Source organism: Schistocerca gregaria, chromosome 7 (genome assembly GCF_023897955.1).
Source record: "Schistocerca gregaria isolate iqSchGreg1 chromosome 7, iqSchGreg1.2, whole genome shotgun sequence".
In the NCBI taxonomy this organism is placed as follows: Eukaryota; Metazoa; Arthropoda; class Insecta; order Orthoptera; family Acrididae; genus Schistocerca; species Schistocerca gregaria.
In genome coordinates this window covers 80,617,851-80,644,596 of record NC_064926.1, presented here as the reverse complement: position 1 = coordinate 80,644,596, position 26,746 = coordinate 80,617,851, and the positions used below count along the sequence as shown (strand labels likewise).

Below are 26,746 nucleotides of genomic sequence, written 5' to 3'. Positions count from 1 at the left end.
CAAGAATCACAAGAGGAGGAGGTATACTTGGAAAAGGCCGGGAGATAAGGGAAGATTTCAATTAGATTACATCATGGTCAGACAGAGATTCTGATATCAGATATTGGATTGTAAGGCGTACCCAGGAGCAGATATAGACTCAGATCACAATATAGTAGTGATGAAGAGTAGGCTGAAGTTCAAGACATTAGTCAGGAAGAATCAATACGCTAAGAAGTGGGATACGGAAGTTCTAAGGAATAACGAGATACGTTTGAAGTTCTCTAACGCTATAGATACAGCAATAAGGAATAGCGCAGTAGGCAACACAATTGAAGAGGATTGGACGTCTCTAAAAAGGGCCATCACAGAAGTTGGGAAGGAAAACGTAGGTACAAAGAAGGCAGCTGCGACGAAACCATGGGTAACAGAAGAAATACTTCAGTTGATTGATGAAAGGAGGAAGTACTAACATGTTCCGGGAAAATCAGGAATACAGAAATACAAGTCGCTGAGGAATGAAATAAATAGGAACTGCAGGGAAGCTAAGACGAAATGGCTGCAGGAAAAATGTGAAGACATCAAAAAAGATATGATTGTCGGAAGGACAGACTCAGCATACAGGAAAGTCAAAACAACCTTTGGTGACATTAAAAGCAACGGTGGTAACATTAAGAGTGCAACGGGAATTCCAGTGTTAAATGCAGAGGAGAAAGCAGATAGGTGGAAAGAATACATTGAAAGCCTCTATGAGGGTGAAGATTTGTCTGATGTGATAGAAGAAGAAACAGGAGTCGATTTAGAAGAGATAGGGGATCCAGTATTAGAATCGGAATTTAAAAGAGCTTTGGAGGACTTACGGTCAAATAAGGCAGAAGGGATAGATAACATTCCATCAGAATCTCTAAAATCATTAGGGGAAGTGGCAACAAAACGACTATTCACGTTGGTGTGTAAAATATATGAGTCTGACGACATACCATCTGACTTTCGGAAAAGCATCATCCACACAATTCCGAAGACAGCAAGAGCTGACAAGTGCGAGAATTATCGCACTATCAGCTTACAGCTCATGCATCGAAGCTGTTTACAAGAATAATATACAGAAGAATGGAAAAGAAATTGAGAATGCGCTAGGTGACGATCAGTTTGGCTTTAGGAAAGTAAAGTCACGAGAGAGCCAATTCTGACGTTACGGCTAAAGAAAAATCAAGACATGTTCATAGGATTTGTCGATCTGGAAAAAGTTTTCGACAATATAAAATGGTGCAAGCTGTTCAAGATTCTGAAAAAAGTTGGGGTAAGCTATAGGGAGAGACGGGTCATATACAATATGTACAACAACCAAGAGGGAATAATAAGAGTGGACGATCAAGAACGAAGTGCTCGTATTAAGAAGGGTATAGGACAAGGCTGTAGCCTTTCGCCCCTACTCTTCAATCTGTACATCGAGGAAGCAATATAGGAAATAAAAGAAAGGTTCAGGAGTGGAATTAAAATACAAGGTGAAAGGATAACAATGATACGATTCGCTGATGACATTGCTATCCTGAGTGAAAGTGAAGAAGAATTAAATGATCTGCTGAACGGAATGAACAGTCTAATGAGTACACAGTATGGTTTGAGAGTAAATCGGAGAAAGACGAAGGTAATGAGAAGTAGTAGAAATGAGAACAGCGAGAAACGTAACATAAGGGTTGATGGTCACGAAGTCAACCAAGTTAAGGAATTCTGCTACCTAGGCAGTAAAATAACCAATGACGGACGGAGCAAGGAGGACATCAAAAGCAGACTCGCTATGGCAAAAAAGGCATTTCTGGCCAAGAGAAGTCTACTAATATCAAATACCGGCCTTAATTTGAGGAAGAAATTTCTTGAGGATGTACGTCTGGAGAACAGCATTGTATGGTAGTGAAACATGGACTGTGGGAAAACCGGAACAGAAGAGAATCGAAGCATTTGAGATGTGGTGCTAAAGACGAATGTTGAAAATTAGGTGGACTGATAAGGTAAGGAACGAGGAGGTTCTACGCAGGATCGGAGCGGAAAGGAATATGTGGAAAACACTGATAAGGAGAAGGGACAGGATGATAGGACATCTGCTAAGACATGAGGGAATGACTTCCATGGTACTAGAGGGAGCTGTAGAGGGCAAAAACTGTAGAGGAAGACAGAGATTGGAATACGTCAAGCAAATAATTGAGGACGTAGGTTGCAAGTGCTACTCTGAGATGAAGAGGTTAGCACAGGAAAGGAATTCGTGGCGGGCCGCATTAAACCAGTCAGTAGACTGATAACCAAAAACAGCAAGATGGGTCTGCTGTCTTCTGGCGCGGGCGTCGTCAAATATTCGCCGCCTTTCTCGACAATAGCACACCACATGTCACGGTCGTCCACAGTGGAAGCAGATTGGTTGGTTATGCTGGGTCCTCCAGACATCAGTCTTCCTTGGCGCCCAAAGAGGTTCCCCATGCCGCATTCTAGGAACGTAACTTTTTCACCGTTTTAAAGGTAAACGAAGAACGAGAGATTGGGTTCAATGTCTGTTCCACTCTTGAAGCGTCTTTGTTTTTTGCTCGCCGTACAATCCAAGTGTCTTCTCAACTTCCTCTCTCACTGTCTGACGAAGACCACTTGTGAAATCAGTTTCTTCCTCCATCACTGACATCGATAAGACGTTTGGAAGCCGTTTCAACTTCTTGCTTGTAATTTTTTTATACATTGTCTCGATATACTGGCACCATTTTTTGAAGCCTTCTGCTGTCGAAGCCCCCTTCAAGAGTAGGGCTTGATACATGCCCTCAGCAACACCGTTCATGAGATGTGCAACCTTATCTTCCTCCTTCATTATAGGATCCACTATTTTACACAGCTCCAAGACGTCTTGATTGTAGGATGCTGTAGTTTCTCCTGGACTCTGGCCTTGCACTTTAATTTATCTTCAGGCTTGCACTTCTGTCATTGTGTTTCGATGAAATGCTTGCCCAGTTCCGCCTGGAATACTTCCCAGCTTGTGAACGTCTTCTCGTTGTTCTCATACCATGGCTTGGCAGTGCCCTCCAAGTAGACAAATACGGTAGCCAAACGTACGGTGTCATCCCTTTTGTTAAATCTGGCCACACGCTCATGTACCTCCAGCCACTTATTTGAATCTTGGCCATCGTCACCATAGATCCCGGATGTATGTCTCATATGGTGGCACACAGTTGCTGTCATCGAAACGTCGTCTGCTAATTCTGTCTCCGGTAGGTTGCGATCTGTTGAACATGGCTCTAACTCGGACTTCTCGCAACGTAATCGTCGGCTCTGTCGTGGTCTGATGGGAGCCACGGTGTCATCGATAACGTGCGCTATCACATGTTCCAATACCCAGCAACTCCACCAGAATAATGTCACGTGGAGGAAGGTGTAACTAGATGAATGACGAACACTAACTTCACTTAATGAAGGTTTATTCAGCACTCGTACATACAAGAGCACGTAGCGAACTGCCTCCCTCCCGAACACTTACAATATGTATACAGTTACACAACATTCTAGTACAATCATTCTTGACGTTTGTCGATACTTCTACAATGTACTCGAACCGAATATAGAAATTAGAATTTTACACTCCACATGAGTTTAGAACTCACGACCCTCCATGCAATAGTTTAGTATCAAAACCAGTACACCACTGTGCTACTCAGCTTTCTCTACGACTATATACTTAATATGAGCAGCTTGCGCTACTCAAGAAACGAGACGGTAGTCAATTTCATTCCACATACGAATCAGCAGGCCCTTGTTCATTAGATAGCTTCAACATTCGATGTCTCAGCTCTTGAAGAGTAGCTGCCATAGGTGGGAAAACACTGTCTTTTATGTATGATGACAGAAAAAAATCGAGATGTGTGACATCTGGTGACCTGCGAGGCCAAAAGCAATCAACAATATCTTATTGTTTATCCCTACCACTCAAACGTTGTGGGAAGGTGATGTTAAGATAACTTCGCACCTAAAAGTAATAGTGAGTCGGTGCGCTGTCATGCATAAAAATGAAATCATTGAAATTATCGTGAAGTTGAGGAAACAACCAATGTGCAACGTTCTTGTTACAGTTTACCCCGCAAAAAGGAAAGGTTCATAAACTTCGTGAACCGTAACAGCAGTACAGACATTCAGTTTCGGTGAGTCTCTCTCATGTTCGACGACGGCTTCGTAACCCCCTAATTGTTATATTACTGCGCTTTACTTTAGCACACAAGAGGAAGCAAAGAGTTATATTAATGGAGGCAGGTGTAACAGTAAACTGAGACTGGGGAAATGTGAAATACGGAGTCTCCCATGGCTCGGTCCTTGGGCCATTGATTTTCCTGATCTACATTAAGGATCTGCCAATTATAATTAAGGACAGAGGAAAAATAGTCATGTTTGCGGAATATTCGAGTTTTCTGATCAAGGATCGCAACTCCACAATGCAGGATACAGCACTGACAGTCACCAACCATGTACAAAAATGGTTCACGGCAAATAGACTAACCCTAATTTTTTTAAAAATTTAACATTATACAATTTCAGATAGTAAATAAAAAACTCAAAGTTCCTGAAACGGAGATCAACAACCAAATAATTTATGAAACCCCACATACAAAATTACTAGGCATCCAGGTAGACAGCTGCCTAAGATGGACAGAACAAAGTGATCAGCTAGACGTAAAAACTTAGGACAGCGTGTTTTGCCCTGAGAGGGATTTCTCACCTCGTTAACAGAAAAATAATGCTTTTTTCATATTTTGCATGGTTCCATTCTGTATTCTCCTTGGTATCTTCTGGGATTGAAAGAGTCTTCAAACTACAAAAAAGAGCTGTGAGGTTGATTGATATGTGGGACTCGTGGGACTCCTAACAGAACAGCATGCAGAGATCTCTTTGGGAACTCCGATAAAAGTCCACAGGAGAGCAACCAAATCAGCAATAAAAGTATATAACAAGCTTCCCATCTGTATGGAAGGAGGAAGTTGATAACGTGCAGGTATTCAAAAGGAAACTAAAATCATTTCTCGGAGAACAAACTTACTATAAAATGAATGATTTCCTAAAGTGATAAGGCATACTTTTGAGTAAAAATAGAGTAAAGAAAATCTTTACTTATGAAGACAAAATTGAGTTCTTCTAACATAAATTATGGTAATAAAATGTAAATTTGTTTATATCATAGGTCAAAGTGTCTACTACCATTCATTCTACACTATTAGTATTCACGTCAACTTACTTCTGTGATGAAGATAAAAATTTTGTATTTTAAGTCAGATCATAACAACAAAACGTAAATTTCATTATTTGTGGCACTGAGATAAAAATGTGTACTTCCGTTCATTCTGCTATTTTAAGCATTCACTTGAACTTTTGCCAGTAAAATGCAAGCTGTAATATGGTCCAAAATCATTTTTTCATAGAAAATAAATTTTTGTAGTATATTTAAAATGTTCACATAATTTTGTATTATTTCCCATGACTTGTCCTGTATTACTAGTAGAGTGATGATGATGTGTGGTTTGTGGGGCTGTGAACTGCGCGGTTATCAGCGCCCGTAGAAATTCCCAACCGTTGCTCCGTCCAACCGCCGGAAACCGAACCCGGGACCCCGTGCTCGGAAAGCGAGAACGCGACCACGAGACTATGAGATGCGGACTACCAGTAGAGTCTAATCAACAGGACCAAATAAAAAATCAAATTAAATCACCCGATAGATGAAACGTCGATTCGGCCGAAAAGGTGAATCGTTCGGAAAAGCTGCCCTCTGCCACTTCGCAGAGAACTGCAAAAATTCGTACCTCCTCTTATAGTTGCTGCGACGCAAGTGCTACAGTGTCTGCAACTTGTGAGGTTTCATCTGCAGGCGTCTTGTGGACTTCCGAGGATTCCGAGTGAACGCATCTCGGATACACTCGACGTTTTCATCAGACTTGCGTGGACCGACGACTGCTCTTCCCTTTGCATAAGCAACCAGCTTTCAAGAATTTTGTAAGCCAGTTATAAATCTACTTGAACAGAAGCGGCATCGTGTTGAAACGACGGCGGAATGCACATTCCACTTGAACTATCCCTTCACGCAAATTCCAAAACATAAAATCCTGTGGTGCAGTCGCCAGGTTGCTACAAACAAGAAAAGCGTAGCTGTGTCAAAACCATCCATTATCCAGATACGTGCGCAACGTGTTTATATTTTTTAAGACACAAAGGAATTACAAACGTTGGCTGCAAGCGGGCATTGATTGAAATCATGGGGAAAGTTAAAAATTTGTGCCGGGCCAGGTTTCGAACCCGGAGCTCCTGTTTACTAGGCAGACGCTCTGGCCACGGAGCCATGCGCACACAGTGGTTATTGCAGCTGTACACCTCCCGCCATTCAGCAATTTCCTATACTTTGCAGATATAGTTTGCCGTATATTTCTTGGAGGAAATGGCAACAAAACGATTATTCGCGGTAGTGGGTCGAATTTATGAAATTGACGATATACCATCAGACTTTGTGGAAAACATCGTCCACGTAATGCCCATGATTGCAAGAGCCGACAAATGAGAGAATTGTCGCACTATCATCTTAACAGCTCATGCATCAATGTTGTTGATGAGAATAATTTACAGAAGAATGGAAAAGAAACCTAAGGACCTGTTACATCACGATCAGTCTGGCTTTAGGGAAGGCAAATACACCACAGAGGCCATTCTGATGCAACTGATAACTAAAGCGAGGACGAAGAAAAATCAAGAGACGTTCATAGGATTTGTCCACCTGCAAAAAGCGTTCAACAATGTAGAATGGTGCAAGTTTTTCAAAATTCTGAGAAAAGTAGGAGCAGGCTTAGGGAATGACGCTTAATATGTACTATGTACAAGAAACAAGAGGGAACAAGAAAAGTCGAAAACCAAGAACTAAGTACTCGGATTAAAAAGGGTATAAGGCAGGAGTTTAGTCTTTCGCCCCTACTGTTAAATCTGTACAACGAAAAAGTGACGAGTGAGATGAAAGAAAGCTTCAATAGCTGGATTAAAATTCATGTCAAAAGGATATCGATGATAAGATCTGCTGACAGACTGCTGTCTCCAGTCAACGTGGAGAAGAATTACATGGCCTGCTGAAAGAAATGAAACGTCTAACGAGTACAGAGTATAGACTGAGAGTAAATCGAAAAAGATAAAAGTAAGGAGAAGTAGCGGTAATGAAAACAGCGAGAAAATTATCATAGTTGGTGATCACGGAGCAGAAGAAGTTAAGAAATTCTGCTACCTAAGCAGCAAAATAACACATGAAGGATAGAGCAAGGAGGACATGTAAAGGAGACTAGCACTTGCAACAACTGCGTTTCCGGACAAGGGAAGTCTACTAGTATTAAACAATGCTCTTCATTTCAGGAAGAAATATATAATCATGGATGCTTGGAGCACAGCGGTGTATGTTAGTGGAACATGGACTTTGGGAACCCGGCAAAGAAGTGAATCGAATCATTTGAGATGTGTTGTTACAGACGGATGTTGAAAAATAGGTGGACTGATAGGGTAAGGAATGAGGAGGTCCTGGCAGAAACGGAGAGGAAAGGAATATGTGGAAAACACTTATAAGGAGAAGTGACAGGATGATAGGACATCTCTTAAGACGTCAGGGAACGTCTTCCATGGTACTAGAGGGAGCTGTAGAGGGCAAAAACTGTAGAGAAAGACAGAGATTGGAATACATCCAGCAAATAATTAAGGACGAAAGTTGCACGTGGAACTCTGAGGTGAAAAGGTTAGCACAGGAGACGAGTTCGTGTCGGACTACAACAAACCAGCAGAAGTAAAGCTATGAGGACGGGGCGTGAGTCGTGCTTGGGTAGCTCAGTTGGTAGACCACTTGCCCGTGAAAGGCAAAGGTCCCGAGTTCGAGTCTCGGTAAAGCGCACAGTTTTAATCTGGCAAGAAGTTGCATGTCAGCGCACACTCTGCTGCAGAGTGAAAATCTCATTCTGGAAACATCCCCCAGGCTGTGGCTAAGCCATGTCTCCGCAATATCCTTTCTTGCAGGAGTGCTAGTCCTGCAAGGTTCGCAGGAGAGCTTCTGTAAAGTTTGGAAGGTAGGAGACAGGGTGCTGGCAGAAGTAAAGCTGTGAGGACGGGGCGTGAGCGTACTTGGGTAGCTCAGTTGGTAGAGCACTAGCCCGCTAAAGGCAAAGGTCCCGAGTTCGAGTCTCGGTCCGGCACACAGTTTTAATCTGCCAGGAAGTTTCTCGTGGGCATTTATAGAAAATATCTGAAGGACGGTGACGAGGTAATCGGTAAGGTGTTGGACGTCTGCGCTTCATCATAGAACGTGGAAATAGGAAGTTTATCCGCTCTGTAGAGCGACATAGAAGGCGATCTGCGGTATATCCGATGATAGAGTACGACGCTGGTGCAGGTACAGTTGTTTCGGTGTACTGTTCGCTGCTCGTTCTTGATCATTGGTCTCCGCAACAGACGACATCTACGTGTTCACATGTTGACCTAACGACAGTTACGGTTGCTATGATCATTGAGATTCGATCGTGGAACAATGGAAACCTGCAGCATCGTCGGATGAATCACGTTTTCTTGTTACTCCAGCCCGACAGGTGAACCTAGATCAGCAGTCAGCCAGGTTTGAAAGAAGCATCGCGTACCGGGCAGCATTATTCCGATGGGGGACTTTCACCTAGGCTTCCATGGAGAATGTGGTACTAATCGACAGCTGTAGAATCTGTGGGCATCACTGACGGTCCCCCTGCATCCCTCTACGTTTGGTATCTTCCCAGCCGGCGACGGCACCTCCCAGTAGGATAACTGGCATGTGCTGCAATCCTTTGAGGAGTACGATAGTGAACTCTTCGTATCTTGGCAGCGAAATTTGCCTAATCTGAAACCGATGGAATACGTCTTGTACGCTATCGGGTGCCAACTCCGTGGTCAGTAACCATCGTCCCAAAATACACCCAAACTGGACATGTGGCGCTAAATACTCCCAGAAAACTATAAACGACTTTGTCTAATCGAATCCACGCAAAATTGCACTCTTTCTTAGTCACAGCTCAGTTCAGGCACTTTTGCACCTGGAATCACTGCAAATCTTGGGGAGAGACTAATAAATAAGTTGACATATTTTGGATATTTTCATTAAATAATGTTCTGGAGTAACTCATCTTTAAGGAAAAATTATTCATTTCCCAAAAACTTGCGGGAAGAAAAATATGTGGGTCTCAACAATGATCATCTTGTACACGACTCTTTAAGCAGTTGCGATTTCTAACTAATGCTTCACTGTACATTTATTCTGTCATGAAGATTGTTGTAAATAAGACATTATAGTTGAAACAGAAGAATGATGTACGTGAGTACAGTACCAGAAGGAAAAATGAGATTCATTACTTCAATTTATGGTTGTCTTCAGCACAAAAGGGGTTCACAATGCTACAGCTAAAATCTTTGTACATTTACCTAATGATATAAAACGTCTGACAGAAAAGTCAAATCTGAAAATAAAACTGAAAAAATTTCTCCTTGACAACTCCTTTTACCCCGTAATATAGTTTCTGTTATCGTAATGTGTTAAAAGTGGTGGATACGAATTAGTAACTCACATCAATAAACTTATAAAATAAAGAAAGAGAAGTCTTATAAATGTCAACACATAACCATATTTACTAATTAATTTTAGACTTAATGTAAAATGAAACGTCCCACATCATAACGATGAAACGAACTAAATGTGTGTAATCTTATGGGACTTAACTGCTAAGCTCATCAGTCCCTAAGTTTACACACTACTTAACGTAAATTATCCTAAGAACAAACACACACACACACACACACACACACACACACACACACACACACACACACACACACACTCACACACACACACACACACACACACACACATCCATGCCCGAGGGAGGACTCGAAACTCCGCCGGGACCGGCTGCAGCGCCTTACACCGCTCGGCTGAAACGAACTAATTAACTAAGTCTTCTGACTGGTGTAATGTGGTCCGCCACGGATTCCTCTCCTGTGCCAACCTCTTCAGCTGAACGCAACTCTTCCTACATCCTTGATTATTTTATGGGTGGTACCCGTGGTCTAGGGGTAGCGTCTTTGATTCATAATCGGTCTCGGGTTCGATCCCCGCCACTGCCTAAATTTTGATAAATAGTCAGCATTGGCGACCGAAGACTTCCGGCATAAGAAGTCAGCCTCGTTCTGCCAACGGCCTTGTCAAAGAGGGCGGAGGAGCGGATAGAGGTTCAGGGCACTCTGTTCTCCTAGGGGTGGAAAATTGCCCCTAAAGCGGGAAGAATCAGCAATGATCAACGACATGAGGATGCAGAAGGCAATGGAAACCACTGCATTAAAGACACGTAACGTGTATCCACAGGACATGTGGCCTGTAGTTGATGAAGGGTCATGATGATCGCTCCATTGGCAAAAGATTCCGGAATAGTCCCCCAATCGGATCTCCGGGAGGGGACTGCCAAGGGGGAAGTTACCATGAGAAAAAGATTGAATAATCAACGAAAGGATAACGTTCTACGAGTCAGAGCGTGGAATGTCAGATGCTTCAACGTGGTAGGGAAACTAGAAAATCTGAAAAGGGAAATGCAAAGGCTCAATCTAGATATAGTAGGGGTCAGTGAAGTGAAGTGGAAGGAAGACAAGGATTTCTGGTCAGATGAGTATCGGGTAATATCAACAGCAGCAGAAAATGGTATAACAGGTGTAGAACTCGTTATGAATAGGAACGTAGGGCAGAGGGTGTGTTACTGTGAACAGTTCAGTGACCGGGTTGCCCTAATCAGAATCGACAGCAGACCAACACCGACAACGATAGTTCAGGTATACATGCCGACGTCGCAAGCTGAAGATGAACAGATAGAGAAAGTGTATGAGGATATTGAAAGGGTAAGGCAGTATCTAAAGGGGGACGAAAATCTAATAGTCATGGGCGACTGGAATGCAGTTGTAGGGGAAGGAGTAGAAAAAAAGGTTACAGGAGAATTTGGGCTTGGGACAAGGAATGAAAGAGGAGAAAGACTAATTGAGTTCTATAACAAGTTTCAGCTAGTAATAGCGAATACCTTGTTCAAGAATCACAAGAGGAGGAGGTATACTTGGAAAAGGTCGGGAGATACGGGACGATTTCAATTAGATTACATCATGGCCAGACAGAGATTCCGAAATCGAGCAGATATAGACCCAGATCACAATATAGTAGTGATGAAGAGTAGGCTGAAGTTCAAGACATTAGTCAGGAAGAATCAATACGCAAAGAAGTGGGATACGAAAGCACTAAGGAATGACGAAATACGTTTGAAGTTCTCTAACGCTGTAGATACAGCAATAAGGAATAGCGCAGTAGGCATTACAGTTGAAGAGGAATGGTCATCTCTAAAAAGGGTCATCACAGAAATTGGGAAGGAAAACATAGGTACAAAGAAGGTAGCTGCGAAGAAACCACGGGTAACAGAAGAAATACTTCAGTTGATTGATGAAAGGATGAAGTACTAACATGTTCCGGGAAAATCAGGAATACAGAAATACAAGTCGCTGAGGAATGAAATAAATAGGACGTGCAGGGAAGCTAAGACGAAATGGCTGTAGGAAAAATGTGAAGACATCAAAGAAGATATGTTTGTTGGAAGGACAGACTCAGTATACAGGAAAGTCAAAACAACCTTTGGTGACATTAAAAGCAACGGTGGTAACATTAAGAGTGCAACGGGGATTCCACTGTTAAATGCAGAGGAGAGAGCAGATAGGTGGAAAGAATACATTGAAAGCCTCTATGAGGGTGAAGATTTGTCTGATGTGATAGAAGAAGAAACAGGAGTCGATTTAGAAGAGATAGGGGATCCACTATTAGAATCGGAATTTAAAAGAGGATTCGAGGACTTACGGTCAAATAAGGCAGAAGGGATAGATAACATTCCGTCAAAATTTCTAAAATCATTAGGGGAAGTGGCAACAAAACGACTATTCACGTTGGTGTGTAGAATATATGAGTCTGGCGACATACCATCTGACTTTCGGAAAAGCATCATCCACACAATTCCGAAGACGGCAAGAGCTGACAAGTGCAAAAATTATCGCACAATCAGCTTAGCAGCTCATGCATCGAAGCTGCTTACAAGAATAATATACAGAAGAACGGAAAAGAAAATTGAGAATGCGCTAGGTGACGATCAGTTTGGCTTTAGGAAAAGTAAAGGCACGAGAGAGGCAATTCTGACCTTGCGGCTAATAATGGAAGCAAGGTTCAAGAAAAATCAAGACACGTTCATAGGGTTTGTCGACCTGGAAAAAGCGTTCAACAATATAAAATGGTGCAAGCTGTTCGAGATTCTGAAAAAAGTAGGAGTAAGCTATAGGGAGAGACGTGCCATATACAATATGTACAGCAACCAAGAGGGAATAATAAGAGTGGACGATCAAGAACGAAGTGCTCGTATTAAGAAGGGTGTAAGACAAGGCTGTAGCCTTTCGCCCCTACTCTTCAATCTGTACATCGAGGAAGCAATGATGGAAATAAAAGAAAGGTTCAGGAGTGGAATTAAAATACAAGGTTAAAGGATATCAATGATACGATTCGCTGATGACATTGCTATCTTGAGTGAAAGTGAAGAAGAATTAAATGATCAGTCTAATGAGTACGCAGTATGGTTTGAGAGTAAATCGGAGAAAGACGAAGGTAATGAGAAGTAGTAGAAATGAGAACAGCGAGAAACTTAACATAAGGATTGATGGTCACGAAGTCAATGAAGTTAAGGAATTCTGCTACCTAGGCAGTAAAATAACCAATGACGGACGGAGCAAAGAAGGACATCAAAAGCAGACTCGCTATGGCAAAAAAGGCATTTCTGGCCATTACAAGTCTACTAATATCAAATACCGGCCTTAATTTGAGGAAGAAATTTCTGAGGATGTACGTCTGGAGTACAGCATTGTATGGTAGTGAAACATGGACTGTGGGAAAACCGGAACAGAAGAGAATAGAAGCATTTTAGATGTGGTGGTACAGACGAATGTTGAAAATTAGGTGGTCTGGTAAGATAAGGAATGAGAAGGTTCTACGCAGAATCGGAGGGGAAAGGAATATGTGGAAAACCATGATAAGATGGGACAGGATGATAGGACATCTGCTAAGACATCAGGGAATGACTTTCTTGGTACTAGAGGGAGCCGTAGAGGGCAAAAACTGTAGAGAAAGACAGAGATTGGAATACGTCAAGCAAATAATTGAGGACATAGGTTGCAAGTGCTACTCTGAGATGAAGAGATTGGCACAGGAAAAGAATTCGTGGCGGGCCACATCAAACCAGTCAGTAAACTGATGACAAAAAAAAAAATCCAATCTCTGTCTCCCCCTACAGTTTTTGGCGTCTACAGTTCCCTCTAGTACCATGGAGGTTATTACCTGATTACTTGGCAGATGTCCTATCATCCGACCTTTCTTCTTGTCACTGTTTTCCACATGTTCGTTTCTCCAACGATTCTTTGATGAACTTCCTTCCTCATTACCTTATTAGTCCACATAATTTTCAACATTCTCCTGTAGCACCCTACCTCAAACGCTTCGATTGTCTTCTAAATGTTCAAATGTGTGTGAAATCTTATGGGACAACTGCTAAGGTCGTCAGTCCCTAAGCTTACACACTACTTAACCTAAATTATCCTAAGGGCAAACACACACACGCTTATCCGAGGGAGGACTCGATTGTCTTCTGTTCCGGTTTTCTCACTGCCCATGTTTGACTGCCATACGATGCTGTGCTCCAAACGTACATTCTTACGGATTTCTTCCTTAAGTCTAGTACTACGTTTGATAACAGCAGACTTCTCTTGGCCAGAAATGCCCTCTTTGCCTGTGGTTGTCTTTATGTCCTCCTTGCTTCTTTCGCCACCGGTTGTTCTGCTTCCAAGATAGCAGAATTTCTTAACTTCGTCTATTTCCTGATCACCTATTCTTATGTTAACTTTCTCGCTGTTCCCATTTCCGCTGATTCTCATTACTTTCATCTTTTTCGATTCACTCTCAATTTATACTCTGCCCTCGTTAGCTGGTTCATTTCATTCAGCAGGCAATGTAATTCTTCTCCACGTTCACTGGAGATAGCAGTTTATCAGCGGATCTTATCATGGATATCATTTCAACATGAATTTTAATCCAGCTATTGAAGATTTCTTTCATCTCCTTCGTCACTTCTTCGTTGTACAGATTGTGCAGTAGGAGCGAAAGACTAAACCGTTGCCTTACACCTTTTTTAATCCGAGCACTTCGTTCTTGGTTTTCGATTTTTTTGTTCCCTCTTGTTTCTTGTACGTAGTGTATATTAAGAGTCTTTCCCTAAGCTGAACCCTACTTTTCTCAGAATTTCTTTTTTCGGTTTACTCTCTATTAACAGTGTGTATTCATTAGATTGTCCATTCCATTCAACAGATCATGTAACCTTCTTCACTTTCTTTGGGGATAGCACTCTCATCAGCGAATCTTATCATTGATACCCTTTCACCCTAAATTTCTATCCCTCCCCTGAACTTTTACTTTATTTCCGGCATTGCTTCTTCGATCCATAGACAGCAGGGGCGAACGACTGCATGCGATCTTACACCCGTTTTAATCCGAACACTACGTTCTTGGTCATCAAGTCTTATTGTTCATTCTTGATTTTTGTACATACTTTACATTACCCGTATTTCCTGTAGCTTACTCATACTTTAGGTTTTCGAACATGTTGTCCCATTTGATACTGCTGCTGTTTTGGCTGCAAAACGTTAACCAACACACCATTAACGAAGTGGTAACGATGTTTTGGCTCATCACGGTGGTTGTGGAACCAAGCCTATGTTCACAAACCCGTGTCATAATGCAGTTTCCCTTCCTCTTCTACCTTTATAACGTTCATAACAGCCTGTACCTGAGTACACCATATTGGGTGGGCGTATCTCAAACAAATGTGCCCAATAACTTCCGATAAAAACTGCTCAACTATCCTGAAAACAAAATACGCTGTTCACAATTTAAAGATGTGCAATCGGATATTGCGAGTCTACAGTACATTGTAGTCGCCAGAGTACGGTTCGTCCACTTTGCTGTTATCATCGGAAGTAAAATGTTATCGTACTGGTTGTTAAAGTTACTCGATCGTCACATACAGATATTCGATGAGTTGGGAATGAAGTATCTAAACACATAAAAAAAATTTCGTAGCTTCGTCAGTAATGTCCATAAATTGGTCTCAACAACAGTTCACGATGTGGTGCGTTCTTCATATTCCAAACTGATTATCGGCACTTAATTTGATACGGGACATAAAAAAGCCTTAGCTTGTTACGAGAAGCTTCCAACATGTAAGAAAACACATTTTTACTCTTCAGGATGCCAACATAGCGTATTATTTCTCACTCTTGGTTACAAAAACCTGATTTTGGATATAATTTCCGTTCAATGTGACTGTCTTATAGCGCGTTATTGGGAGCGCCTGTAGCACACGTGGTAGCACCCTACTCGTCGGCTTCGGAGCCAACGTTTTGCTGTATCAATAACTTCCCATCGTCCACGTGCGGCTTCTGACTGAGTGCATCCTTCATTTGGTCAAACAGATAGAAGTTTGAAGGTGCGAGATTCGGGTTGTAGGCTGGAGGAGGAATAACATTTCAACGAAATGTCAGGTCTACTAAGAGAGACGTCCAGTTGAGCAGCGAGGTGTTTGATTGTGATCCGTCTATCACCTCAGAGTGCCTGTACTTTCCAACGTTGTTGGAGTCACAGCTGTGTCTGTAGGAATCAGCATGGGTTTCGAAAAAGACGGTCGTGTGAAGCCCAACTCGCGCTATTCGTCCACGAGACTCAGAGGGCCATCGACACGGGTTCACAGGTACATGCCGTGTTTCTTGACTTCCGCAAGGCGTTCAATACAGTTACCCAAACTCGTTTAATGAAAAAAGTAAGAGCATATGGACTATCAGACCAATTGTGTGATTGGATTGAAGAGTTCAAAGATAACAGAACACAGCATGTCATTCTCACTGGAGAGAAGTCTTCCGAAGTAAGAGTGATTTCAGGTGTGCCGCAGGGGAGTGTTGTAGGACAGTTGCTATTCACAATATACATAAATGATCTTGTGGATGACATCGGAGGTTCACTGAGGCTTTTTGCGGATGATGCTGTGTTATATCTTGAGGTTGCAACAATGGAAAATTGTACCGAAATGCAGGATGATCTGCAACGAACTGACGGATGGTGCAGGGAATGGCAATTGAATCTCAATGTAGACATGTGTAATGTGCTGCGAATACATAGAAAGAAAGATCCCGTATCATTTAGCTACAATATAGCAGGTCAGCAACTGGAAGCACTTAAATCTATAAATTATCTGGGAGTACGCATTAGGAGTGATTTAAAATGGTATGATCATATAAAGTTAATCGTTGGTAAAGCAGATGCCAGACTGAGATTCATTGGAAGAATCCTAAGGAAATGCAATCCGAAAAAAAGGAAGTAGGTTACAGTACGCTTGTTCCCCCGCTGCTTGAATACTGCTCAGCGGTGTAGAATCCTTACCAGATAGTGCTGATAGAAGAGATAGAGAAGATCCAACGGAGAGCAGCGCGCTTCGTTACAGGATCATTTAGTAATCGCGAAAGCGTTACGGAGATGATAAACTCCAGTGGAAGACTGTGCAAAAGAGACGCTCAGTAGCTCGGTACGGGCTTTTGTTGAAGTTTCGAGAACATACCTTCATCGAAGAGTCAAGCAGTATATTGCTCCCTCTCGCGAAGAGACCATGAGGGTAAAAATAGAGAGATTAGAGCCCACACAGAGGCATACCTACAATCATTCTTTCCACGAACAACACGAGACTGGAATAGAAGGGAGAACCGATAGAGGTACTTAAGGTACCCTCCGCCACACACCGTTACGTGGCTTGCGGAGTATGGATGTAGATGTAGATGTTGATGTAGATGTGCGCAGACGGTCGGCACGCAGGACTTCTGACACTTTCGTGTGGCCTTCTCGCGACGATGACAGACGCATCACCCAAATACTTCAAAGAAGTGGCTGGACTGGACTGTGTAGACATTCGGATTATGGAAGAGCGCTGACGACTGCGCGGTTGAGCGCCCCACAAACTAAACATCATCATCATCTTCATCATCGTCATCCAGCTACTCACCGCACTTTTGCGGATAGCTTTTCGCCGATCACCACGAAGGAGTGTGTCAGCACATTCCAATATTACAGGGGTCATAGCAGTGTGCGGTCGGCCGGCGCGCATGAGATCCGACAGGTTTGCGCGACCTTGTTCCGGTGATGACAGAAGCCTCTCCCATCGACTCACCGTCCTTTTGTTCACTGTCAAATCTCCTTAGAAATCTCTGCAAGTGCCCCTGTATATCTGCAATGCTCTTGTTTTCCGCCAAAGAGAACCCCAATGACAGCCCTCTGTTTGGGACACACCTCCGGTGAAGACAGCGTTTTGAAAGCTACGTACAGCGGCGTCACGCACCTTAACTTCATGGAACTAGAGGAGCCGAAGCGGGAATATTTCAAAATGTTTCACGTCGATTTCGCATTTTTTCAACTGAAACTGGCAGAGAGAAAAACATAGTGCTGCATTTCTTACCGTACGCTCCTCGTACTTTAACACCTACACTCATAAATCTTAACTATTAACAGAAATTCAAATAAGCACTTTCTCACTTCATCCGTTTCGACGCAAGAGCTTCACTCGCAGTTCTATAAGGACGTATCCGTACATCGCTGACAGCGTAGAGTGAAAATTACGCCTACAATCGCAGAGTGCGACAACCCAACAGGCAGCAGTGTTTCGCAGGCTGCAGGAAGGTTAGGGTTTGACGTACTGTCGACGACAAGATCATTTGAAGCAGAGCACTAGCTCGGAATGAGGATGGATGGGGAAAGAAATCGGTCATTCTCTTTTAATAGAACCGTTATGATTTTCATCCTCAACGATCTAGGGAAAATCCGGAATCCTAAATGTCGATGACTGGTCAGCAGTTCTCCGGTATACCAATCCTGTGTCTTGCCACTGTTCCACTTTGGCCCCCAGAAGCAGGGTGTATACCATACACTGCACAGTTTCAAGATGACATATCAGCCCGCAACGTAACTATACTAGTTCCTCCACTTTCCTCACATTTAACACCAAGCAATAGCTGCATATTTGAGTAGATATAATATGGAGATTAACATTTACTTTTCACCTCAAACCAATTTCTAATATAAAAATTATAAAATACGGACAAGAAGAAAAATTCTTAGTCCCAATCGATAAACAAAAGTGCATTTGTCGCCACATAGCACGTTTGTTTATGTTCTGGTCTTCAGTCGGAAGAGTGGTTTAGATGCAGCTCCCCACGCTAGTCTTCTCTTGTGCGAGCCCTTTCATCACTGAATAAATACTGCAAGCTACTTCCCTTTCTATCTGGTTATCATACCCGTGCTTTGGTTTCCTTTTACGATTGTTAACACACCATTCGTCCCCACTCTCCCCACCATTGCCAATTAGACAATTTCTCAGTACGTCTCCTATTAACCATCCCGTTCTCTTAGCCACCTTGTTCCACCAATTTCTTTTGTCCCCAGTTTGATTTCTACCTACACTCAACTAATCCTTCTGTAGCGCCACATTTCAAAAGCTACTTCTCTCTTTTTATCTAATCTATTTGTAATACACGTTTCCCTTCAGTACAGAGCTACAATGCAGACAAATACCTTTAGCTATTCCTAGCACTCAGATTTACATTTCATGTTAAGAAGTTCCTCAGTTGCAGAATTGCTTTTCTCACTATAGCCAGCCTACACTTACATCCTCTCTACTCCGACTATCATCAGTTTATTTGTAGCCAAAATAGCAAAACTCACCAACTGCCCTCAGTGTCTCATTTTCTAACCTCATTCTCTTGTCTTAGCCGGGCGGTTTGGCCAAGCGGTTCTAGCCGCTTCAATCTGGAACCGCGCGCCCAGTTCGGTAGCAGGTTCGAATCCTGCCTCAGTCATGGATGTGTGTGATGTCCTTAGGTTAGTTACGTTTGAGTAGTTCTAAGTTCTAGGAGACTGCTGACCTCAGATGTTAAGTCCCATAGTGCTCAGAGCCATTTGACCCATTTGATCTTGTCTTACTTTTGTTTGTGTTCGCCTTAGAATCTCTCTCCAAGACGCTATGCTTACCATTCCACTTAGGGTCTAAGTCAGTTGCCGTCTCTGACAGAATTATAACGTTATTAGCAACAAACCTCAAAGTTCTTTAATTTTTTCTCCCTGACCTTTAATTCGCTTTAAAAAAAAATTCTTGATTTTCTTTACTGCTTGTTCATCGTACATATTTAATAACATCAAAGATTGGCTACAAACCTGTCTCATTCCCTTCGCAGTTACTACTTCCCCTTCACATCGTTCGTTTCTTACTACTGCAGTCTGGTTCCTTCAAAATTTGAAGGGTGTAGTTCAGACCACACCGTCAAAACCGTTCTCTAAATCTACATATGCAGGTTTTTCTTTCTTCATATAATTGCATGTAGCTCAACGGCCTGTTGCAAGTCCTCCAATTGGTCACCACTTCCGCGTTTGCGTGTCTCTAATCTACATAAGTTACTTAACCGAGGCAAGGGAACATATATTTTAAAATGGAATCAGATCCTCTTGTAGTTCGTAGCAACTTCTCTCGTCGGTGAGACGTGAAGATTGGATTAAAAGCAGATTGAAAACTTTTGTGGTTCAACAAGGTTTCGATCCCGCGACAGCTCGGTTTTCGTGCAAGCACTTTACCGCTAAACCAACAGGGCCGACTATGCTAAGACAGCACATGGAGTCAGTATTCCCTTGCGTGTTCCTACATTTCTGCAGGAACCAAACTGATCTTTCTCGAGGTTGGCTTCTGTCAGTTTTTCCATTCTCCCGTATATAATTCGTGTCAATACTTTGAAACCGCGACCTATTAAACACATAGTACGGTACTATTCATATTCGTCTGCATTTGCCTTCTTTTGAGGTTGAATAATTAAAGTCCTCTTGAACTGTGTGGGTATTTCATCTGTCTCATATATTTTGCACATGAGGTGTAACAGTTTTGTAATGAATAGCTCTCTCAAGGATCACAGTAATTATGAGGTAACGTCGTCCACTCCACGAGCCCTGTTTCGACAAACCTCTTTCAGTGCTCTGCCAAATTCTTCTCGCAATATACTATCTTCCATGTCATCTTCAACTATTTCCTCTTTCTATAATATTTTTCTCTTAAGAGAACGTCCTGTATTCTTTCGACCTTTCAGCTTTCCCTTCTTTGCTGAGAACTGGATTGCACTCTGGACTACCGATGCTGATGCAGCTGCTTCTCTTTTCTCCAAAGGTCTCTTAAATTTTCCTATATGCAGCATCTATCTCTTTGCTACTCTCGCATGTTTCTACTGTTTTAATTTGTCCTCTAGCCATTCCTGTTTAGCCATTTTGCATTTTCTGTCCAACTCATTTTTTCCCTTTCGCCTGTTTCAATTGGTGTATATTTATACTTTCTCCTGTCTGCAGTTAAATTCAAGATCTTATGTGATATCCAACGATTTCTTCTAGGCCTTGGGATTTCACCTATATGATACTGTGCTGCCTTCACTATTTCATCTCTTAAAGCAACACATTGGTCTTCTACTGCATTCCACTCCTCTGTTTCAAAACAACGTTGGGTAATGTCTCTCTGAAACTCTCAACAACTTATGGTCCTGGTTCAGTTTATCCTACTTCCTTAGATTCCTAAGTTTCTACGGTTCTTTCACTTTCAAAGTGAAGTTCATACAACAATATATGTTGTTATACCAGAATGAGATTTTCACTCTGCAGCGGAGTGTGTGCTGATATGAAACTTCCTGGCAGGTTAAAACTGTGTCCCCGACCGAGACTCGAACTCGGGACCTTTGCCTTTACCGGGCAAGTGCTCTACCAACTGAACTACCGAAGCACGACTCGCGCCCGGTACTCACAGCTTTACGTCTGCCAGTATTCGTCTCCTACCTTCCAAACTTTACAGAAGCTCTCCTGCGAACCTTGCAGAATTAGGTGTGCCCGACCGAGACTCGAGCTCGGGACCTTTGCCTTTCGCGGGCAAGTGCTAGTTCTGCAAGGTTCGCAGGAGAGCGTCTGCAAAGTTTGGAAGGTAGGAGACGGATACTGGCAGAAGTAAAGCTGTGAGTACCGGGCGTGAGTCGTGCTTCGGTAGCTCAGATGGTAGAGCACTTGCCCACGAAAGGCAAAGGTTCCAAGTTCGAGTCTCGGCCGGGCACACAGTTTTAATCTGCCAGGAAGTTTCAATGTTGTTATAGTCCACATCTAATCCTATAAATATGTTTCAGTTTAAAATCTGGTTTCTAAATCTCAGTTCTCCATGTAGTAAACACAAAAATTTTCATAGGTCTCTTTCAGGTATACCATACAATCTTCTCTCTTGATTCTTAAACCAAGTCTTCTTGATCATAAATTACACAAAATTCTACCAGACGGCTTCCTCTTCCACTCCCTTTCACGATTTGGTCTCCACCTCCAAACCAACCAACCAACCCTTTCACGAGTTCATGTTCTCCTACTACTTTCCTTCTCTTCGTTTTCCTTCTGTCCAATTCCAGTTACCCACTGCAGTTAGATGGTCGTCTCTCTAAACTATCTCAATAATTCATTTTATCATCCATTCTCCCAATCTCTTCATCACCTGCACACAAACTTGCACTAGCATGGTGGATGTGCACTTCGTGTCTGTCTTGACTGTGATAAAATGTTCACCCTGCTGTTCATACAACCCTATATGCATTTCTATTTTCTTATTAGGCCTTCTCCCGTCCGCCCCTGGCAGCTGAGTGGTCAGCGCGACGGAATGTCGTACCTAACTGCCCGGGTTCGATTTCCGTCTGGGTCGGAGATTTTCTCCGTTCAGGGGCTGGGTGTTGTGTTGTCCTTATCATCATCATTTCATCCCCGTCGACACACAAGTCGCCGAAGTGGCGTCAACTAGAAAGACTTGCACCAGGCGAACGGTATACCAAACGGGAGGCCCTAGCCACACGGCTTACTCCTGCATTACCTCTATTTTTATGTTGTTAAGCCTGTACTAAAGTGACTGAAAGTCCCATTCGTTCTGCTAGCACACTTCACCAATTCCTGCTATATCTAACTTCAACCTGCTCTGTTCCCTTTTTTGGAATTCTCTAATTTACCTACACGGTTAAGGGCTCTCACATACCACATTCCGACATGCTAAATGACAGTTTTGTTTTTACTGATGACGGCGTCCATAGTATTACCCAATACAAAACATGACCAATACATTTTATACAAATTATGGCCTTCATTCCGTAAATATTTATTAGCTAAAAAACTGAGAAACGCTCCGCAGAAAGAAAAAAAGGCAGTTCCCACACTTAGCTAACAAACTTTCTGAAACAGTTTAAAATTTCAGAAATAAAAGGAATAACCAAACAAAATATTATGAAAATTAGGTAGTTCAAAAGTGATGCTACTAGAAAATATTCATTAAAACACACGATCTACAAATATGGGAAATATTCCTCCCATAAATAAACGAACTTACTATCGCATTTTATAATTTTTTTACAGAATTCAATATATTTACAATCCTCTGTTTGCATCACAAATTTTTTCTCATAGTAAATGACAACTGAAACGTGCACTTGGTGCGGAAATGAGAAGGTTTCAGACTGTTTATATCACTATCCAGAATCAAAAGCGAGACGCTCAAGTATATGTAGATGTAGCCTTAACATTATATATGTAGAATAATATTTCAGAAGAACACAAAAACATAAGATGACATTTGCAAAAATTTGCAACAAAATGTTGTAAAAGGTATTTTGTTGTGGTGGGTAATACATTTATAGAAAAATCTTGAAAACATGAGAATTTGAGATACATAAAAAGAAAATAAGCTCTGAAAATAATTAAAAAAGAATAAATTGATAATATTTCCACTGAGGTTTGCTCAAGAAGCAGTTAATTTTTAAATACGAAAAAAGGTATTGAAAATTGACATGAGATTATCTTTGTGTAAACTCGATATTTAGCTTTCAACCAATTCTGGTATTAAATGGAGATAAATAACAATGTTTAGGATTCTGATGTTATGAAAGCTGTGGAATTAATGGCAATTGAAGACAAAATATTACCACAAGTTGCAAAAAGATGATGTAACTAAGGCTACAGTCAGACTAGAGCGTTGGAATAACGATGAAATACAAGTTTAAGGAATTACCAACTCACCATACAAGTATAAAAGAGGACTTTGAAGGAGAAGAAAAAGGATTGAGACTTACAATTTCTGTTTTATACAATGAGTTTGAAGAACATTGAATAAAAGTGAGAAATGGATGTACTCAGGTTAATAACGGTTTTCAATGTATAATTCAACATTTAATATAGAATATTTAGGATAATTATTAGTTATTCACATTATAACTGCCATTTAGTGTTATTTCAGTTTTGCATTAGCATATGTCTATAGCTTTAAGTATCCACATATATTCTCATTTTATAACAATATTCTACCTTCGATTCATTATCTAAAGACTCTACTGCCACAATTCTAATATAACTGAAACTCTGAGGTGGGTTGTTTCTTTCCATTTATTGACAGAAACAGTTGAGAGCTACATTTATTTAGATACTAGCTACTTCATGAGCTGATTTTAGTTCGAATATTAACGTTATACTCCTTTTGTGACCAATTTCCGAGTTAATTTTCTGTTTGTGAATATCTATTTTATATATATATATATATATATATATATATATATATATATATATATATATATATATATATATATATCTTCTAGTGGTTTTACTTATGTGTGAATGCTCATCTGATGATGCTGTATAGTGATAGAAATACATTTATTAGGAGAAACAAAATGTCGAAATATTAAATCCGCTTAATTTCTGTATACATTGCTTTGAAAAAATTCATTCTGCTAGCAGATTTTGTACTTTGCATTTTGATAAATGTTTTCTAGATGGCATACTTTGGGGCCTACCTGCCTTGTGCGTTTGGGGAATTATGCCACGTGTTACACTTATTTATCGAGTGTGGAAAAGGCGATGACTAAAAGCCTTATGGATTACATTATCAATGGGCACAAGACTATAATAATGCTTCTCATGTCAACCATTCCCATTGACTTATGTCTACGTCCTTAAATAACTTTTTGAGACCACGTTTCTTTGTAAAGTAAATAGAACTAACCATGCATATTGTTATACATCCACAACATGTTTCTCTAAAATTTTGATATACCCCATAGTGGAAGCTGGGGTATGTGATGACTAGGCAAGTGGCTCACCGAAGGAGGTTGCTACATTGGTGACAAGGATGGCGATGAGCATGCAGCAGAAGAAGCGCTCCGGCGCCGGGTTGAGGCCCACCAGGTAGTAGGAGACGACTGTGAAGAGGCACGGGATGGCCGAGAAGATGGGCAGCTCGGCCAGCGTCTTGGCCAGGAAGTACACGTCCACGCGATACATGCCGCTGCGGTGCTCGTGCAGGAACACCGGCATCTCTGAGCAGAACACCTGTGACAGACACCTGCCATGAGTTCGTCTCAGCAGCCGAGGTGTCATGTTAACAAAAAGTTTCACCGACGGATGTCCGTGGCTGCAGGTTATCGGTTAGGGCTATTGTTGCTAGTAACAGACTGCCTTCAAGTATCAAGAAATACATTGACACTTTTGAGTGTTATATCTATTTCTGTTTATCACCTGGTAGCTCACGAACGACGCAGACGTCATTGGTCAATTGCTCGAATGTAACGAAAGCATGAATCCTTACAAATAACTCAATCTGTTTTTGTTCGAATTTTCATAGCCAAATGAAGAATGGTATTGGGACAAATGATCGAACTGATTAGTGTGAGATCAAGTCTTCCAAAAGAAGTTTAAATCTTTGAAAGTAATCGGTTAATGAACAAAAACTTAATTTATGATTTGGGGAAGAATTTAGCTATAGGTATCGGCTCAATTTTCGTAGCCAAATGGAGAAAAGCAAATGGACAAATGTCGTATCAAACTGACAAAAATTAAGGACATAAAAGTAATATGGTAATTAAGAAAAAATTAAATAGTTATTTAAGCTAAAGATCTAGTACGAATTTTCACCTCCAAACAAACAGGCGGAAAAGTAAAAAAAGGGGTATTGTGACCAGTGTGAGATCTATTGCAGCAAAAAATATTTCTATATACTTGAAAGTAGTGAGGATGATTAAGAAAAACTTAGTGATTTGAAGGAAAATGATAATATGGATTTTTGTCATAGTTAGCTGAGGAGTGAGAGAAGTACAAATTAAGCAGAGTGAGATCTACGTTTGCTAAAACTGGTTCAATCCCTGGAAAGTAAACAAGATAATCAAGAAGGATTGAATTAGTGATATGAGGCGAAATCGAATTACTTCAGAGCAGGTGCTGTTGTCTACGTAAATGAAGTGTCCAGAAGGTCACCCCTCCACAGCCTAGTTATCGCTGAGCATAAAAATGCATTAATGTGGTATATAACTGTCAAAATGGCAACCTTCCAATATTTTGGACGCATACTTTCTGAAATAAATTTGAAAATTTTTTTAAGAAAATGAAAAAAGGACGGTCAAACGTTCCGTGAAAGGATAGGTCTAAAATTCAGAAATAAATAGATTAGCAAGACATTTAACACGCCTCTGAATGATGCTCTAAATTATCTACAGCAAATGAGTTGCCGATAGGAAATGCAAATTCTCATTCCTTATATTTGAAGGATTATCTATTGCAAAATTTATGGAACTGAAAAATTGTTGAAGTATTTTTAAACCGTAAGGCATAGACTGACTACTCGTGTGTCACGGCAAAAATGTACGGTCTACATACTCTACAAAACAACTATTCTCTAGTACACTTTAATATTCTAAGAGAGTTAAACAATGAACTTTAAATATGCAATCAGCCACTCATTTGCTGTAAGTAGTTTAAGTGTCATCCAAAGGCGCTTAGAATGATTTTCTAATCCATTCTATTTCTTACTTTCAGACAAATCATTTCACAAACCAACTGCCCGCCTTTTTTCGCTGACATTGCATAACCAAAAATATTAAAACCGAATAAAGCATTATTTGTGATTAGCTTCTTTGGCTATAAAATGTTCAGCTCCGAGATTTGAGAAAAACTTCCACACTTTCACTTACACTTCAAATTATTCAACGTGTCAATCACTGTGCTACATTATTCAATTGACATAATTCATAATTCAGGTGCGTGTTAAAGGAGCAAATGCATTCTGCACAAAAAATAAATAAAACAAAGACGCACCACGATGCAATTATCCGAAAGGGTAGATGTAATGTACATGTACAGACAAACAACTGATTATAGTTTCAGAAAAATGGATGATTTATCCAAGAGACGGAAAGAGCTTCATTAACTGAGAAGTCAATAACGCTTTGGTTCACCTCTAGCCCAACTGAAAGCAGTTACTCAGCTTGGCATTGATTAATAGTTGGATGTCCTCTTGAAGGCTGTCACGCGAAATTCGTTCCAATTGGCGCCTTAGATCGTCCAAATTCCGAACCAGCTAGGCTCAGTTCGAGACGGGTCTCATCACTGAAGACAGCTCTACCACAGCCAATGAGAGTCTAGAGCGAGTACGTTTCTGAAGACGCCCTAAACAGTCGTGGGATACCGGTCTGACTGTCACCCACCATGAAGCCT

General features: G+C 41.3%; 1 protein-coding gene across 2 annotated transcripts in view; it reads right to left on the bottom strand.

Moving 5' to 3' along the window:
• The window catches only part of LOC126282005 (protein white-like), a 254,448-nt gene that overhangs the window by 56,564 nt on the left and 171,138 nt on the right, over positions 1–26,746 (bottom strand). For both annotated transcript variants that reach the window (XM_049981397.1, XM_049981396.1), the window contains one exon: positions 24,361–24,589. In XM_049981397.1, the coding sequence (XP_049837354.1) occupies positions 24,361–24,589 (229 nt within the window). The remainder of the gene's footprint in view (positions 1–24,360; positions 24,590–26,746) is intronic.